Source organism: Lissotriton vulgaris, chromosome 5 (genome assembly GCF_964263255.1).
Source record: "Lissotriton vulgaris chromosome 5, aLisVul1.2, whole genome shotgun sequence".
Taxonomy (NCBI): domain Eukaryota; kingdom Metazoa; phylum Chordata; class Amphibia; order Caudata; family Salamandridae; genus Lissotriton; species Lissotriton vulgaris.
The window spans coordinates 1,906,974,051-1,906,993,932 of NC_141693.1; the positions used below are offsets into that span (position 1 = coordinate 1,906,974,051).

Sequence of the window (19,882 nt, forward strand, 5' to 3'; positions counted from 1 at the left end):
CATTTGTTGCCTTAAGGGGAAGAGAGGCAAGCATCAAAATGAGCCTTATGTGGTTAAATGTTGGGAAGAGTGTTATAAACAATGGTCTAGAATGTCCAGCAGTTTATGCTATAGTTGCCTCTAAAATATCTACGGGAATTAACATTGGGAAAAAGCGTATTGGGACCACCCCTTTGTCGTGGCCTCCACTTGGCAAATCACACCGAAACTTTCAACACAGAAGCTCAATGACGGCACAAAAGTTATTGGCAAAACAAAAAATGCTTTCCCTATGGAAACTAGATCCTAATTATTACTACCTACTGGTGACGGCCTGTGGGTAATATAATCGTTAATAGATAGATAGATAGATAGATAGATAGATAGATAGATTTTCAAGAAGACAATAATCTGATCTCAACTTTTTCGTATCACAATTTGTTATTGGACTGTTGTTTATATGTCTGCTTTATTAACATTATTCTTCATTGATAACTGTATTATATTTTACTACAATTACATCCCATATGTTTATTGAAGTTTCATATAATCACTACACTATAGTATACATACCACCTCTTTCCCATTATCTAAGATGGGATCTAGGCATAAGCACTGACCAGGTCAAAGAGGCTGAAAACATCTTTTGGGTTCTTTTGGGCCTCTATAGTGTGTATTTCAATACCAAGGTAGTAAATTCTGGACAGAAAGAGTCCGTTGGATGCCTTAAAAAGCACCTTCTCATTTTCATATTGAACTTCAAATTGAGAATAGGGTTGATTCCTGCATTTTACTGTATGGATGCTTTTACGGTAGTCATATGGGTCGAAACTTAGATAGTTGCCTTCGTAGTCGGTGATTTCCACATTCCCATCATTCATCTGACACACCTGAAACCAACAGGTGTGGTCTCGGTCTTCTTTCCCTTGGATCCCATTCGGCATTGAGCTCCAGTACATGCCGTTATCCATCCTGAAGGAGGTGCCCTTAGGAGTGCACTTTATCCCCACGGAAGGGCGAAGAGCTTCGATGAAGTGTGAGTAAAAACTGGAAACATGGGGATCCTTAAAATCTAAAAAAAAAAACAATTGTCAAAGGAAAATTATATTGATATACCTGTCATAATTTGAGTCATGATATTCTATGCTTTGCCTCACGTTCCTAAATAGTGATAACTGCTTCAGCTTAATAGTTTTCAAAACATTTCCAACTTCAAATCCTTGTTCATGGCCTTTACATTTGTATCACAGCTTTTTACCCTGACGTGGTGAGAAAACTTATTCAGATAGTTAGTTCTCCCAACAGAGAGCTAAGTATCAAAGAAGATGGGCGAGCAAACCTGGCACCTTCTCATGCTTTTACCATCAGTGGCTTATGACTCAATCACTAATGCTTGCTAGAGCCCTATTCCTCATTATCTGTCAATATGGGGAGGGACAATTACTAAGATTATTACCTGGTTGTAGTAAATAATGTTAAGTTGCAGCCCCTCCATAGACCTTATTTATGAAGATCGCGCACACAAAGGCACAAATGTGCTGAAAGACAGGCACTTACACTAATGACTTGCCTCGCTGGCATATTTTATAAATTGTATGCAGCTATATTGAGCATCGAGGACCAGATTTACCAAGATGTCACTCAGCACAGCACAGCAAGGCAACTTGCTGTGCTGCGTGAAAAGGTAACAGCAGAAATGCTACATATTTATAAAGGTATACCGCATTTCTGCTGCCTCCTAGGGCTGGTGCACTGTGTGCAGGCTTGCGCCAATGGAGGCATCCTTGCACCTTGGATCAGGGAGACGTAGCATTTTGGTGAATCCCAGGTTTACTGACCTTAGGACATCTGAGATTGCGTCAAAATCAATGGGTAGATGCACGGAAACGATCATACTCCATCCAAGGTAATGTAACCCAACTCAGCCGAAACAATTGCATTACATTACATTTCACGCAACTTGGCCCTCACATGGCTTTGTAAATCCCAGTTAAGGACTTCCATTGGCTTGTGATGACTTGCGTCATGCAAGGTCGATGCAAGTCCTTAGAAAATCATAGTCGCGGGCAGTGCAGGCAAGCGCGGCGGGCCCGGGGGGAAGGCGACAGACAACTGAATAGGTAAAATAAATAAATAAACAAAACCAATTACCTTACGCTTGCCGCATCACCGACTCGGCAATGCGGCGAGCGCAAGGTAACTGGTTTTATTTATTTATTTTCCTTATTCCATCATCTGTCGACTCCCTGCCCCACCACGCTTACCTGCTCCGGCTGCGACTGGTAAATTAAGTCCCTACTATTCTTTGAAAATGCTGCTACCTTTTCATTATATGAGGTTTGGTGAAGGCCATTACAGAAGAAAAGCTGCACTGAGCGCTGCTATATTGAATTTTTCTTTAATGTATATGATGATGCTAGGATGCCTCTACAAGTTATAGAAGAACATGCATGAGCATATGTTGTCTGCAGTTTTAAGGAAAATATGGGATACAACATATTATGTGACCATATTAACTGTTATGACTTAAGTGATCAGTATGGAAAATGATACGATTGTATTGTAGTCAAAATAAGCGAGGAGGTTCTCACCTAAGTATAATGTGGAAACATGCTGACAATGGCTGTTATGTCAGCAGGGATGAATATCCTGGGTAAAATAAAATATATATGTACATATACCTGGTGTGGGGGAAGTGTATGAAAGATTCGGAATTGTTGTCTGCAGTGAAATTCTGACATTAGGAAAGAACTGTTTGAAAGCAATGGTCTTTTTAGGTCTCGCCCAGGGAATAAGGATTTTCAACTCCCATTGCTTTGCTCGTGTTTTTTTTTTACTGCCACACATTTGATTGGGCATTGTGTAAGGCTTCCACAAAAGAATGCACGCAAATTGCCAAAGGCTCATGTATGTAAATGTAAATGTAAATTGATACATGTATAGCGCACTACTCACCCGCAAGGTCTCAAGGCGCTTGTACGAATACCGCTGTGGAACCCATCCTGGCATTCCCTGTGAGGCGTCCACTCCTGGGCACCCCCAAGGTGGAGGCCAGGCATCCTTAGCGTTGTGGGGGACGTTGTGGAGATTAAGCAAGCTATTGCCCAGAGTTGCAGAGTGGGACTCCATGATTGGAATAGGCACCGAGGCGAGAATGATCAGGTCCGTGGAATTTTGAGCCCAAGACCCGCCGAGGCAGGGAATTGAACCCTGGTCCCGGGCCAGACCTCTGCATCAGGGTCTGCCGCTCTAACCATTGAGCCACACTTCTCCACTGGGTGGAGAAGTATGTCCCGCCTCTCCTCAAAACTAGCACTGCCATGGCCTAGGGGCCTCGGGAGCATGCAGGGTGCCATGTTTCAATGGCAGCTGCATTCCTTACAGGGCGCGCATGCACGCCCACCACTCCCGGGCTGGTTTTGTTTTCCACGTTTGCAAAACTGCTTGAAAGACAGACGGAGATCGCACCAGCACAGCTCTTCCTGGCCACAAGGGAAGGAAGCCCTCTTGATTTTTTTTGTCAGCAGCTTTCCTTTCTGGCGATGCTTGTTTCAGATGCAAGCATTTCCAAACGGATCTGCTGCAAATCCTACACAACGCAAATCAAAATCCCAGGACGGGAATCGCAACCGCACCCAATACATGGCATAGTGCAAACACATCTTGACTAAATATAAGCATGGCAAAGATTATCCTGGCATTTATGAGATCACAAACAACACAATATATATATTACCCAGTGGCGTTCTCCACTGGGGAGTAATAAGCGGTTGTATATCGGTACACCGCTAGTAAAAACATTGCATTCCTTTAAAATGCATTTGTTACATCGCATTTGTTTAGCACGCATATGCTCTTACCTCGCATGCCATTACTAGGCATTACTAAGGTAACTTTAAATATATATATATATATATTACCTACTGGCGGTCGCCAGTAGGTAGTTATAGTTAGGACCTAGTTTCCATAGGAAATCCGCAACATTCTATTGAGAATAACTTTGGCGCCGGTGGACGAATCTTTGCGAATTTCTCAAAAAAGATGGCCTGCTCTGCTCCGCTCCTTCCCTGAAAGTTTGGGGGGGATTCGTCAAGTGGGGGCTGAGATAAAAGGGGGGTCCCAAAACGTGTTTTCCCCATGTTATTTTCCATAGGACGTTTAGACACGGCTACAGCTCAAACGGCTGAATGGATTTATAAGAAATTTGGTAGAAAGGTAGAGTCCGGCTCGCAGATTACCCTTTTCTTTGAATGGTGTAAATCTGTTCAGTAGTTGCTGAGAAAATTAACTTTGAAAAAATATATATTGGGCTGCATTGGGCTATATATATCTAGAGCCCAAATGTAGCCCAATGTAGCCCAATGTAGCCCAATGTAGCCCAATGTAGCCCAAAGATGGCCACCAGAGACAAAAAAAAACAAATGTAGCCCAAATATCAGCCAGATGTAGCCCAACTATAGCCCAATGACAGAATGTCCCAGAGTGTTCTAAAGAACAACTAGAGTGCTAACAGTCTTACTTATGACAAAAGTATGGCACACCTGAAGTCATCTTGATTGGAGTAAAGTGTTAACACTTAAAACATTTAATTTGCAAAGGAACAAAATGAGGGGGTTAATTTTGCCATAAAAATTATGATTAGTGCTGAAGAAAGAAAAATTAGGGCACATTTTGAGTGACTTCTCAAATCCTCTTATATTTCATAAAAACTATTCTGATATGCAGTCTCCCAAGATGGCCACCAGAGACAAAAGAGCCCAAATGTAGCCCAAATATCAGCCAGATGTAGCCCAACTATAGCCCAATGACAGTAGTTAGGACCTAGTTTCCATAGGAAATCCGCAACATTCTATTGAGAATAACTTTGACGCCGGTGGACGAATCTTTGCGAATTTCTCAAAGAAGATGGCCTGCTCCGCTCCGCCCCTTCCCTGAAAGTTTGGAGGGGGATTCGTCAAGTGGGGGCTGAGATAAAAGGGGGGTCCCAAAACGTGTTTTCCCAATGTTATTTTCCATAGGACGTTTAGACACGGCTACAGCTCGAACGGCTGAATGGATTTATAAGAAATTTGGTAGAAAGGTAGAGTCCGGCTCGCAGACTACGCTTTTCTTTGAATGGTGTAAATCTGTTCAGTACTTGCTGAGAAAATTAACTTTGAAAAAATATATATTGGGCTACATTGGGCTATATATGTTAGAGCCCAAATGTAGCCCAATGTAGCCCAATGTAGCCCAAAGATGGCCACCAGAGACAAAAAAAACAAATGTAGCCCAAATATCAGCCAGATGTAGCCCAACTATAGCCCAATGACAGAATGTCCCAGAGTGTTCTAAAGAACAACTAGAGCGCTAACAGTCTTACTTATGACAAAAGTATGGCACACCTGAAGTCATCTTGATTGGAATAAAGTGTTAACACTTAAAACATTTAATTTGCAAAGGAACAAAATGAGGGGGTTCATTTTGCCATAGAAAATATGATTAGTGCTGAAGAAAGAAAAATTAGGGCACATTTTGAGTGACTTCTCAAATCCTCTTATATTTAATTAAAAAAATTCTGATATGCAGTCTCCCAAGATGGCCACCAGAGACAAAAGAGCCCAAATGTAGCCAAAATATCAGCCAGATGTAGCCCAACTATAGCCCAATGACAGTAGTTAGGACCTAGTTTCCATAGGAAATCCGCAACATTCTATTGAGAATAACTTTGGCGCCGGTGGACGAATCTTTGCAAATTTCTCAAAGAAGATGGCCTGCTCCGCTTCGCTCCTTCTCTGAAAGTTTGGGGGGGATTCGTCAAGTGGGGGCTGAGATAAAAGGGGGTCCCAAAACGTGTTTTCCCCATGTTATTTTCCATAGGACGTTTAGACATGGCTACAGCTTGAACAACTGAATGGATTTATAAGAAATTTGGTAGACAGGTAGAGTCCGGCTCACAGATTACGATTTTCTTTGAATGGTGTAAATCTGTTCAGTAGTTGCTGAGAAAATTAACTTTGAAAAAATATATATTGGGCTATATATATGTTAGAGCCCAAATGTAGCCCAATGTAGCCCAATGTAGCCCAATGTAGCCCAAAGATGGCCACCAGAGACAAAAAAACAAATGTAGCCCAAATATCAGCCAGATGTAGCCCAACTATAGCCCAATGACAGAATGTCCCAGAGTGTTCTAAAGAACAACTAGAGAGCTAACAGTCTTACTTATGACAAAAGTATGGCACACCTGAAGTCATCTTGATTGGAATAAAGTGTTAACACTTAAAACATTTAATTTGCAAAGGAACACAATGAGGGGGTTCATTTTGCCATAGAAAATATGATTAGTGCTGAAGAAAGAAAAATGAGGGCACATTTTGAGTAACTTCTCAAATCCTCTTATATTTCATTAAAAAATTCTGATATGCAGTCTCCCAAGATGGCCACCAGAGACAAAAGAGCCCAAATGTAGCCCAAATATCAGCCAGATGTAGCCAGATGTAGCCCAACTATAGCCCAATGACAGTAGTTAGGGCCTAGTTTCCATAGGAAATCCGCAACATTCTATTCAGAATAACTTTGGCGCCGGTGGACGAATCTTTGCAAATTTCTCAAAGAAGATGGCCTGCTCCGCTCCGCTCCTTCCCTGGAAGTTTGGGGGGGATTCGTCAAGTGGGGGCTGAGATAAAAGGGGGGTCCCAAAACGTGTTTTCCCCATGTTATTTTCCATAGGACGTTTAGACATGGCTACAGCTCGAACGGCTGAATGGATTTAAAAGAAATTTGGTAGAAAGGTAGAGTCCGGCTCGCAGATTACTATTATCTTTGAATGGTGTAAATCTGTTCAGTAGTTGCTGAGAAAATTAACTTTGAAACAATATATATTGGGCTATATATATGTTAGAGCCAAAATGTAGCCCAATGTAGCCCAATGTAGCCCAATGTAGCCCAAAGATGGCCACCAGAGACAAAAAAAATACAAATGTAGCCCAAATATCAGCCAGATGTAGCCCAACTATAGCCCAATGACAGAATGTCCCAGAGTGTTCTAAAGAACAACTAGAGCGCTAACAGTCTTACTTATGACAAAAGTATGGCACACCTGAATTCATCTTGATTGGAATAAAGTGTTAACACTTAAAACATTTAATTTGCAAAGGAACAAAATGACGGGGTTCATTTTGCCATAGAAATTATGATTAGTGCTGAAGAAAGAAAAATTAGGGCACATTTTGAGTAACTTCTCAAATCCTCTTATATTTCATTAAAAAATTCTGATATGCAGTCTCCCAAGATGGCCACCAGAGACAAAAGAGCCCAAATGTAGCCCAAATATCAGCCAGATGTAGCCCAACTATATCCCAAAGACAGTAGTTTGGACCTAGTTTCCATAGGAAATCCGCAACATTCTGTTGAGAATAACTTTGGCGCCGGTGGACGAATCTTTGCGATTTTCTCAAAGAAGATGGCCTGCTCAGCTCTGCTCCTTCCCTGAAAGTTTGGGGGGGATTAGTCAAGTGGGGGCTGAGATAAAAGGGGGGTCCCAAAACGTGTTTTCCCCATGTTATTTTCCGTAGGACGTTTAGACACGGCTACAGCTCGAACGGCTGAATGGATTTATAGGAAATTTGGTAGAAAGGTAGAGTCCGGCTCGCAGATTACGTATGGCTGAGATACCCGCCACCCCCTCTCAACACAATCCCCAAGGATGGGAAACCGGAAACAGTTCTGAACTTTTGGAAGGCGGGAAGGGAGTTACCCTTCCCGGCCGTATTTATTAAAATATGAAACAAAATCAAAACATTAAAATAACAGTTTCATATCATGTACAATTTCGTTTCCACATTACGATGTTTTGGCTAACCTTAACATATTTCTAATACAAAGGTTCTCCTAGCCGAAACTAACATCCTACCAATACATTAATAACTTGAAATTGTACATCCTAACGTTAAGGGCCAACGGCAAGGTCGTAACCGGTGTCAGATCCCTAAACCAGAAATACCCCCTCGCTTGCGAGGGGCGACCGCACAGAGGGCTGTACCTTATGTGCACATACCAATTTCCCTTGTCTTGACGGGGGCCCCAATTAACTCGACGCCATTTTAAGGTCGTCCGAGGACTCGTGTGAGGTGTCTAGAAGGTAGCGTAGACCCCCCTCCCCACCCCACACAACTTACCACATCTGCCGTCGCAGATGTCCTGGCCCCGGGAAATTCCCAGGAGGGGCCCGTAGCCCCTCCTATCCAGGGAGGGGCCTTGACCGCCTTCCCTTTCCTTTCGGCGTCCCATCCTTAGAAGGGACCGCCTACCCGTTGAGGGGCCAATGGCCACCTCCCCCCGGGCGCTCCCACCCGTAATGGGTGACGCCCCCCCCATAGGGATCTTCCAATTACTGCTCACCGATCATGACCTTACCGCCCGACCGAATAAATACGACATTAAACTAGAAAGACTAAAACTAAAAGACAACAGATGCTCAAAGATTGAATACTGCAACATCACTGATCCACACTGGTGCCCATACTTTATTCGAAAAATTATACTGCAAGGAATTATTCACTTTATTGCATACTGAACAAAAACTTACTCACAACAACCTGTAAGAAAATTGAGTTACACATCAAAACTTTATTTCAAACCACTTGCTGTCTCCAGGGGCTGGTGGGTGGGTCAAAATTGGCTCTTCGTTCCGTCTCGAGCTCACGTGCAGCGGGGAGGTGCAGCTTCAGAGCACAGGAACAAGAGGATGCTTCTCTGGCTTGTTGCTCCTTTTATCCTTCTTCGGGCAGGCGTAAACCCGCCTCCGCCCGCCTCCAGGGGCGTGGTTGGCGGCTTCAGTGTCTAGGACAACCCACTCTAGGGCGGGAACAAAGCGCGCCCCGGCTACGCCGCTTCGGGCATACCAGCCGAGACTCGCCTCCCGCCCAAGATGGCTTCCCGGGGGGATCAGGGTACTCCACCATACGTTCGGGGGGACCGAGTGGTCGCCCCTTTCCATATGGCTGAGATACCCGCCACCCCCTCTCAACACAATCCCCAAGGATGGGAAACAGGAAATAGTTCTGAACTTTTGGAAGGCGGGAAGGGAGTTACCCTTCCCGGCCGTATTTATTAAAATATGAAACAAAATCAAAACATTAAAATAACAGTTTCATATCATGTACAATTTCGTTTCCACATTACGATGTTTTGGCTAACCTTAACATATTTCTAATACAAAGGTTCTCCTAGCCGAAACTAACATCCTACCAATACATTAATAACTTGAAATTGTACATCCTAACGTTAAGGGCCAACGGCAAGGTCGTAACCGGTGTCAGATCCCTAAACCAGAAATACCCCCTCGCTTGCGAGGGGCGACCGCACAGAGGGCTGTACCTTATGTGCACATACCAATTTCCCTTGTCTTGACGGGGGCCCCAATTAACTCGACGCCATTTTAAGGTCGTCCGAGGACTCGTGTGAGGTGTCTAGAAGGTAGCGTAGACCCCCCTCCCCACCCCACACAACTTACCACATCTGCCGTCGCAGATGTCCTGGCCCCGGGAAATTCCCAGGAGGGGCCCGTAGCCCCTCCTATCCAGGGAGGGGCCTTGACCGCCTTCCCTTTCCTTTCGGCGTCCCATCCTTAGAAGGGACCGCCTACCCGTTGAGGGGCCAATGGCCACCTCCCCCCGGGCGCTCCCACCCGTAATGGGTGACGCCCCCCCCATAGGGATCTTCCAATTACTGCTCACCGATCATGACCTTACCGCCACAGGCCGGATAGTTGACCGGCTATCCGGACCCCCCACAAAACTCCTACCTAAAGGTCATGCTGTAAACCCTTTAGCCAGGCTACGAGGTCTCCTATGAGTAACACATTCCCCACCCGGGACAAATGGACCCCATCCTCCAGGTACATACTGTCCCCCTTGATACAACCATGAGGAATGGAATGCAATGCACTTGAACGGAACAGTCTACCCAATTTGTTGTTCACTTTCTTGACCGAATGATTTATAGCAGACACCGAATTCGCCCCCCGCCACACCTTACGTGGAATCATATGGGACCATGCAATTGTGCACCCTGGAACCCTTCTCGCCAACCAGCTCACTGTGGATAGGATCGCCTCGAGAAGAAGTCGTCTACCAGTGGTCACCAAATCATTGCCCCCAAGATGCACTATGATTATAGATGGCGGTGACCTTGTCCGCCCTAACAAACCCTCGAAAAATGATTGAAACTGGTCAATACAGAGCCCGCCCCTTCCGTAGAAGGTCACCCTGTACCCGTATTCCCCAGCTACGTGAAACATGTCACCTGCTTTGAATACGTCCGCGGCACGCCTCACGTATGAGTGGCCCACGACCCACACCACTATCTCCGCAGCCGGTGATCTTTGACCGCTGGTCCCCAGGTGTCGGGTCGACTGCACAGTCCGCCCCGCCTCGTAAGCTTGCGAAACTGTAAACCAAACAAAACAAGAAGCGTGAGTACATGATATCAGCTTCACAACATGTGCAACCGCACATACCTTTTGTAACAATTCGAGGACCAACGCCCCAATTGTTTCACTTTTTCCACACTCAGACCCCTGGCTGTAGCCTCTGTAGCAGCCCCTATCCGAAAGGAATGGGTCCCAAACTCGCCGGGGTTCAAGCCCGCGGCCGAAATTGCCATTGCAAGCACCCGCTGGAACTGAAACCTCGTCAGTGGGGTGGCATCAGCGTGTCTCAACAAGGTCCCCACCCATGATGCCGCCCTCTGCGCTAAATATTCCTCTACGCAGACAACCGGGCACATGGGAGATCCGGGAATCCGATGTATGACTACGCAGTCCCCGCTCGCACCCTGATCGGTCTTAGACCTGACAAACGAGACAATCATAGTCTCCCCTTTAACCTGAATGTGCTCTCGGCACAATCCCCCCACCGTATCCTGCTTGTTCTTCGCCACCAGTTCGCTTACCCGCATTGCCCCATGGAATGCTAACACAAAAGCGGCCCGGAATAACACTGTCTCATACTGGGATGAACATGTCGCAGGGAGTACGGATAATAACAGGGCCAACCTATCCAGACCTATCGGGTGCCTCTCATCTACTCTGCGACCCTCAAGGCGTTGCCACCCACGTAGCGCTTTCTGCACCACAAAAGACACTGTCGGGTCCTGGATCCCATGCGCCCTCGCCATAAAGGAAATGGCGGCCCGATGCCTTTGGGCCGTAGCTACTGACTTGCCTGCCTGATGTAAAGACAGCAAAAATTTTACGACAAGCTCTTCCTGGCCCCAAAGCTCCCCCCTGGCAGACCCCAAAAAGGACCAATAGGAACAGAATGCCCCTTCGTATGCCTTCCTTGTCCTGGGTGCTAAACTCTCTCCCACGAGGTTTTGTAGTTCGGGGCACCGAGAGACCAGAGAGCTTCGGGAAAGGGTGCCGCCACCGGGTCTGCTGTGGGCAGAAAACCCCAGAAGGCCTGCATACGAAAACGAGAAAGCGCATCAGCCGCTTGGTTCAGTACCCCTGGGACATGTCTTGCCCTAAAGAGCACATTCAACTGCATACACAATAACACAATTTCTTTGAGCAGTCTCAGAATCCATTTGCAACGTGCTGCCTGACTATTGATACACTCAACCACGGTCATGTTATCTGACCAGAACACCACAGAGTGATCCCGGAACCCCTCAGGCCATGTTTTCAGGGCCACCAAAATAGGGAAGAGTTCGAGAAAAGCAATGTTATTCGTCAGCCCGCACTCGCGCCACCATGACGGCCATTTTTGAGCCGACCAATGTGTGCCGAATATGGCACCAAAACCTATACTCCCCGCCGAATCTGTCCACAGCCCCAGCTCCTCGGAGGACACCGCCGGTTTATTCCAGACAATTCGACCATTGAAATCCGCCAGGAATGCCAACCAAATGCGCATGTCCTGGCGAATCTCTGCCGAGAGCCTCGTGCGGTGGTGTCCCTCCTTCAGGCCGACCATGGCTTGTGCAATCGAGCGGGAAAAGGGGCGTGCCATTGGCATTACTCTGAGGGCGAAATTCAACTGGCCCACCATTTGTTGCAATTGATGCAGGTTTACCTTAGTCTCACGAATACATGTTTCAAGGGATGCCCTGAATTTTACCACTTTTCCTCTTGGTAATCGAAAACAACCCTGTTCCGAGTCGAGCTCGATCCCCAGAAACTCGAGTGAAGTCGAGGGACCCACAGTCTTACCTGGTGCCAATGGCACACCAAAATGGTTCATTAAGACACAAAATTCATTTAAAGCCTGTCCACATTCTGGATCCCCGGCTGCCCCCAGGAACAGAAAGTCATCGAGATAATGCATAACGTGCTGAAAACCCGTCTTCCTTGTGAAGACCCATTGCAGAAAACAACTGAACTTTTCAAAATAAGCACAAGATATAGAGCATCCCATTGGCATACATCTATCCATGTAATAGCGACCCTGAAACATGAAACCAAGGAGACGCTGATCGTCTGGGTGTACCGGGAGCAACCGGAACGCTGACTCGATGTCTGACTTTGCCATCAGCGCCCCGGGCCCCAGGCGATTCAACATGGCGACGGCCTCATCGAAAGATGCGTACCGCACCGAACACACTTCCGGGTCTATCGCATCATTTACGGAAAGACCACGTGGGGCTGACAAGTTATGTATCAGCCTGAACTCACCCGGGTCCTTCTTAGGGACCACCCCTAAGGGGGAACAAACAAAGTTAGCAACCAGTGGTAAATCGAATGGACCGGCAACACGCCCTCGAGTCACCTCTTTCCCAATCTTTGCCTGTACCACCGCCGTATGCTGCAGGACCGACAGTTGGTTCTTACAACTTGCTACACCCCGAAAATTTCCCACTGGAATGCGGAAACCATATGAAAAACCGTCTCGCAACACTCCAGCGGAAACATGATCCGGGTATTCGTTGAGCCAAGGAATCATTGCCATGGTATCAATCGGGGTAGGTAAAGGCGCCCCTCGGCCTATTTCAGACCTGTTTGGCGCTTCCCCTACCACCGTTATCACCCGTCTTGGCTCTGCACATGGTCTCAGGATGAGAGGAATGTCCACACCCCCCACATTCATGTCTAAACTTGCATGACCCCTGGGGCCTCGTACATTTTCCCCTGTTAAAATTCCAACAAATCCCCCTTTTACCTGTGTTGCCACTCGACTTCGAGTGGTGCTCGTTACCTGCACCCGTCCGAAAGGGTGTCCCGGAGGATTGGCGGGAAGACTCACCCCCGTTACTCCCCGACAATGGTACTTTTAACATGCCTGAATTCTCCATCTTCTGCCAAGAAATGGAGTCATAACAATCCCATGTTAGAGCTGAGTCGTGCTCCTTAGCCTTCCTAAAAATATTGTCGTAACAAAACCACTGATTGCCCTCGTATGCTAGAGAATACTCCATGATACGTGTCTGATAAATAGGTAACTCTGTCAACAACTCAGGCCTTCGCTCACCCATAATGGAGGTAAAAATGCCAAATGCTCTGCCCCAAGTACCTATGTTTTCGTCGACCTTAAAGGCGGCCATTTTAGCGCGCCAAACACTCGGATGCATAAGCTCTTTTTGGCCCTTCACATGCTCCATCTCGTAATGGTCAGTAAGCAAAGAAAACATGTTCACATACTTATCGGCCCAAATCTTTTCCTTAATTTCAAGTGGAACATGCTGGGCCACTTTCTCCCTTCGTGAGGGTACAGACCCTTCCCCCGCAATCGGCAGCAACCGCTTACCTGCACTAGGTGCCGTACTCGCTGCCGAACTCGCGCCTGCTGCATTCCCAGCCACCGGAACCTGTGGGGGAACAGAAGATGGTGCTTTCGCAGCCTCTCTAGATTCCCGCAGTTGTCTCATTACTGCCCTGGCGTCGTCAGCCGTGGCGCCCTCACTATCTTTACCCAACCACGCTGCCAGTTGCGCCGCCAACTCTGGAGGCATATCATCCCTGCTCACGGGGGTAACCACCACGGGGATCGGATGCCCCTCCTTCGGAACCGAGATTGGCTCCTCTATGGGTGTATCAGGAACGGGGGCCTCCCCCCCAAGTGCCCCCCTCTTGGACCTCTTGCTTCTCCCGCTAGGGGCTACTCCCGGCAATGCTGGTCCGACGATTCGCTCCAATATGTGTTTTAAGGGTTATATTACACTTAAAGGAGGTCTGTCATCAGTGATGTCATAAGTGATGTCACTGACCATGTCATGAGTGATGTAATATGTAATGTCATCAGCAGTGCATTACACGCGCAAGTTATAGTGAGTCCAACTAACTATAACGTGGAATTTCATTGGTTTTATGTCAGTAAAATTTCCAGCTAACTATAACTGGTGTCAAACCTATGGTTTTTTCAGTGAATTTCATAGGTTTTTCAAATGCTACTTCCTAACTATAACGTGTGTAAAACCTATGGTTTTTTCAGTGAATTTCATTGTTTTTTTGAATGCTAGTTCCTAAGTATGTAATCACGTTCGTAACTACATAGTGTCACCGCCTACACGTCCTGAGAAGCGCATGTAAAGTCACGTGACTTGAAAACAAAACTTCCAATTGGTTATTAGTAGTTTCTGTTCTGGAATATACACGAAGCACTCCACCCACTTTCCTCACATTCTTTTCTACTCTCAAGAGACAACAACGTCGAGCATCTTCCGGAAGTCTTTGCTGAAATGGCTTCCCTACCAGATTCATCTTCCGAATCTGAAGGAAATGAGCAACCACCGTTAAGAAGAAAAAAGGAATCTTTCATTTGGCAATTTTTCACTTATCCTGAAGATCAAAAGAAAGTGAATGCGCCAAAAGTAACCTGCACGATATGCAATTCGGAGCTCTCAAGGGGAAATCCAAATAAAAAATATTCCTTTTCTGCACACACCATGCAGCGGCATGTTAAACAAAGGCATCCTGAGCATTATGCAAAAGCATCGACAAGAGCCCTGGCCACGCTATTACCATCAGAGGTGGCCAGCACATCTTCTGGTGTACGACCTGTATCTCCATCGAGTGCTGAAATGGACTTGAGACCATATCTTGCGAAGGTGCATATGAAATGCAACAAGTGTGGAGAAATTCTTTTATATGGAGAGCAGAGCCTCGTTCTTATTAAACTCAAAATTGACAGTCACAAATGCCCCAAGAAAAGATACATTTCTTCACTTCATTTTCAAACTATTACATACTGAAAAATGTAGTAGCAACTTTAAGAAATCGAAAGCATTATAACACTTCTTTCCCCCCAAAAAAAAAAAAAAAAAAAAAGTTATTTTCAGAACTAACTCTTTCTACCAAAACGTGCTCCAAGAGCATATTATGAGATATTTTTTCGCCGCTTTATTTTAGTGCGAGACCGGGTGCGCGCACCCTCCTATCGCGTACAGGACCTGACACTTGCATATGAAGTCATGTGACTTCAAAACAACACTTCCAATTGGTTCTTGGTAGTTTCTATTCTGAAATTTACACGCAGCACTCCACCCACTTCCATCACTTTCTTTTCTACTCTCAAGAGACAACAACGTCGAACATCTTCCCGAAGACTTCGGTACAATGACTACCGTTCCGCATTCATCTTCCGAATCTGATGAAAATGAGCGACCACCTTTGACAAGAAAAACGGAGGCCACGCTATTACCATCAGAAGTAATCAGCACATCTTCCGGTGGACGACCTGTATCTCCATCGAGTGCTAAAATGGACTTGAAACCATGTCTGGCGAAGGTGCACATAAAATGCAACAACTGTGGAGAACTTCTTGTATACGGAGAGCAAAGCTTTACTCTAATTAAACACAAAATTGAGAGTCATAAATGCTGCAAGAAAAGTTAAATTTCTTCACTTTATTTGGATAGTATGACATACTGAAAAATATCATAGCAACTTTAAGAAATCAAATGCATCAAAACACTTGTTTCCCAAAAAAAAAAAAAAAAAGTTCTTTTCAGAACTAACTCTTTCCACCAAAACATGCTCGAAGAGCATATTATAAGATGTTTTTTCGCCGCTTTATTTTAGTGCGAGACCGGGTGCGCGCACCCTTCTATCGCGTACAGGACCTGACACTCCCATGTGAAGTCATGTGACTTCTAAACAACACTTCTAATTGGTTCTTGGTAGTTTCTATTCTGCAATTTACACGCAGCACTCCACCCACTACCATCACTTTCTTTTCTACTCTCAAGAGACAACAACGTCGAACATCTTCCCGAAGACTTCGATACAATGGCTACCGTTCCGCATTCATCTTCCGAATCTGATGAAAATGAGCGACCACCTTTCACAAGAAAAACGGAGGCCACGCTATTACCATCAGAAGTAATCAACACATCTTCCGGTGGTCGACCTGTATCTCCATCGAGTGCTGAGATGGACTTGAGACCATATCTGGCGAACGTGCACATGAAATGCACGAACTGTGGAGAACTTCTTGTATACGGAGAGCAAAGCTTTACTCTAATTAAACAAATAATTGAGAGTCATAAATGCTCCAAGAAAAGTTAAATTTCTTCACTTTATTTGGATAGTATGACATACTGAAAAATGTTGTCGCAACTTTAAGAAATAAAAAGCATCATAACACTTGTTTCCAAAAAAAAAAAAAGAAAAAAAAAAAGTTCTTTTCAGAACTAACTCTTTGTACCAAAACAAGCTTGAAGAGCATATTAGCTGATATTTTCTCGCCGCTTTCTTATCGTGCGCGACCGGGTGCGTGCACCCACCTATCGCGTACAGGCGTCGAGACACGCATGTGCAGTCATGTGACTTTAAAACAACACTTCCAATTGGTTCTTACTAGTTTCTATTCTGCAATTTACACGGAACACTCCACCCACTTCCCTAGAAAACCAGTTTATCGTAAATCTTTTAAAGCCTCCTCTTAAGAAATATTCGACATCAATCACATAGCAGAGTACTAAATAGCACTATATACACTCCGTCCCTTAATTATAAGAGACTTATTGCTATGTAAAATCAACTTTTGCTCTCCAAGATAATGTAAAATGCTGAGCCTATTACATAATTTTATTACACATATATGTTACTAGTCTCCTTCGAGTACTAACACCGTAGAAAATACCACCAATAGCGGTGATATTTTTTACACCGAGAACGGGCGATTTCTATCGCTTACAGCCCTTACAATTATAAAGTTTTATTTCCTAAGTCTCTGATCTCCAACTGTGCAACGTAGATCCCCTGTGTGTCGCAATAAGGTCCATAAACAAAAACTACAGAGCCAGCATTATAAACATACACAAAACAACAAAACGACAAGAGCCACCATGCTAATATATATCCTTAATATAATAAACCTCTGAGAATAAATACATATTTCCGTGGCAGCCCATAACACAAATGTGGCGTCCTCTGACTCTGCTCCATTACCAAACACCGTAACTCCCCGCCCCCCTCACTTTTCACTAAACTCCGCACTCCACCCCAGCCAAACCCCCTATTACAAACCCCCAACCTACCCTCCCTGCCCAAACCCACCATGAACCTCAAACCGCCCCTAGAAAACTTATAAGACACAGGATTACTAAAACTCAAAGAATACGCAACAGGCACATAATGTAAATAGTACATAAAGACACATATTTTTTCCAAAATACTATTTAAAAACATGTTCTATTTTTAATAAATCTATCATGCATCTGACCCTCTAGAACTGCTTTCAAAACGTGAACTATAAACCTCTACTTTTCATTTTCAAACCATACACTTTCTTTTGACCCTCTAGAACTGCTTTCAAAACATGAACTATAAACCTCTACTTTTCATTTTCAAACCATACACTTTCAATTACATTATTTTTTTTCCACAATTCATGTAATGTTACAAACCTTTTCTAGAATACACCAGTCCGTATCATTTATAAGGATTTATTTTCAGTCTTCATCAGTGACACTTTCTTCACATACAATAGAAATCACTATAACTTTTTAAACGACAATGCTAACGCGGTAACAATAACCCTTCATTTACTTTCCTTTAAGAATGCACACTATGTACCCCACGCATGCGTTTCTTAATCTTTGTATTTGGCAGCGAATACCGACCTTGAATCGGAAGACATGAACAAGAGCGCCATTGTCACATTTAAAACTGAGCGTTGCATCTGCTCACACACATATCTTTCACTAAGCTAACATTCACAGAAAACAGCATTGATGTAAAAAAAAATTGACCTTGCTTTACAACTCCCTCAAATCACTCCCTTATTTTTTAACGCATCCTCCAGTTCAAAAAAAGCTACTTTTTTAATAACCACTAAGCAATATATAAGTGACTAGACTCCTAGAAAATGTATCAAGTCATTCTGCTCCTCTCCACTGCATAGCCGGCGACCTAATTCTGTGGAGTTGCTATACAACCAGCGGTGCTGCGCCGTTTCCTGTACCATCTTGGGAAATTCAAAATGGATGTCCCTCCTGCCTTCGCAAACGAGCCGGGCCACTTAGAACTATTTCGCCAGAGGATGCTTGACTACTACGGCATCTTACCACTCTCGACTTTGAATACTTCATATCGATTATCATTTCGATATTCGCATTTCACCTGTGTGCAGCCTGTATTTCATTGCCTGAGCTGTGATTTCACGTGGGCCCTGGATTTATGTCTCTGCAATTTGGTACCTCCTGAACCGAATTACAATCACCTCATGAATCCGTTACTTGATCATGAACAGCTTTGTTACAACGGAGGGTTTATGGCCTTTGCAGCGATACAAGGAGTTCTGGGTCATTGGAATATATTCGCAGCGGCGCAAGATTTCCTAACAGAGAGCTACATCGAAAACCCACCGAGCTGCCCAATGATGGTAAAAGACACTCCAATAATGACAGATCATGAATGCTCCTTTCATCTTCTCAATTGGATGGCTGACATGTTTTCAGATGATAACAATGATTTCATGTTAGAGGCACTTGCTGCATACTTTGCCTACACAATGGACACTTAACTCTTTCCTAACAGCGAGCTACATCGAAAACCCACCGAGCTCCCTCTGATGGTAAAAGACGCTCCGATTATAACAAATCATCAGTACTGCTTTACTCTTTTCCATTGGATAGCTGACATACTTTCAAATGATAAAACTGATTTCCTGTTACAAGCAGAAACTACCTATTTTGCCTAAACAATGCTTCAATAACTCTCAAACAAGCCATTGACGTCCTCATTTCCTTTTGGTTTTCTATATTCTTCACGTTCTTTTCCATATTTTCTTTTGAAGAACAGACCTATTTGCTTTACTAACAGTGGACATTATGATTTCGTGATGTTTGACAGCTGATTCATAAAGTAATGATGTATAACCACTTGCATTTTCATATATCGTTCCTAAACTGAAAGGCCAGAAACCTTCTTCCATTTATTAAAATATAGTATACTTCCTTATAAGAGTGTACAATGTTTTTTTCCAACTATATTCATTTTTCTTTAACTATAGCGTTTGTATTCCATGTACTACTGACAATACCAATTACTGTGTTTTTTGCAATTTCTGTACTCATATTACATAATGATTTGCCTTTAAAACAGTACATTTCTAAATAAACATTTCAAATATTCACGGTTTCTCTTTTAATCCATAATCTCAACTGAAATGATTTCATATTGAAAAACTATTCATGGGTTCCACATAACCTTAACTGTAGTCACTGAGGACCTTATTTATGAAGACCTGTCGCCGCCAGTGCCTCATTTTTTAAAATGGGAAAAAGTAACGCACCGGTGGCGCAAGGCCTTCATAAATAATGTCCTGAATGTTTTCTTTTCTCGACCTCACTTACTGATACTAGAACCTGCAAACCAATTACGGCCCGTGAACTCTTTCTTAATAGGTCGCGCACCGTAAAGACAGTTATACCACTGTTAACTTTTTTTTTTACTGTTACTAAGCACCGACACAGTTCC

General features: G+C 44.4%; 1 protein-coding gene across 1 annotated transcript in view; it reads right to left on the reverse strand.

Moving 5' to 3' along the window:
- Nucleotides 1-429: 429 nt before the first annotated feature.
- LOC147717690 (butyrophilin subfamily 2 member A1-like) overlaps nucleotides 430-19,882 on the reverse strand; it is a 141,559-nt gene continuing 122,106 nt past the window's right edge. The window contains exon 4 of the mRNA XM_086924481.1: nucleotides 430-1,051. Coding sequence (XP_086780607.1) covers nucleotides 582-1,051 — 470 coding nt within the window. The 3' untranslated portion in view covers nucleotides 430-581. The remainder of the gene's footprint in view (nucleotides 1,052-19,882) is intronic.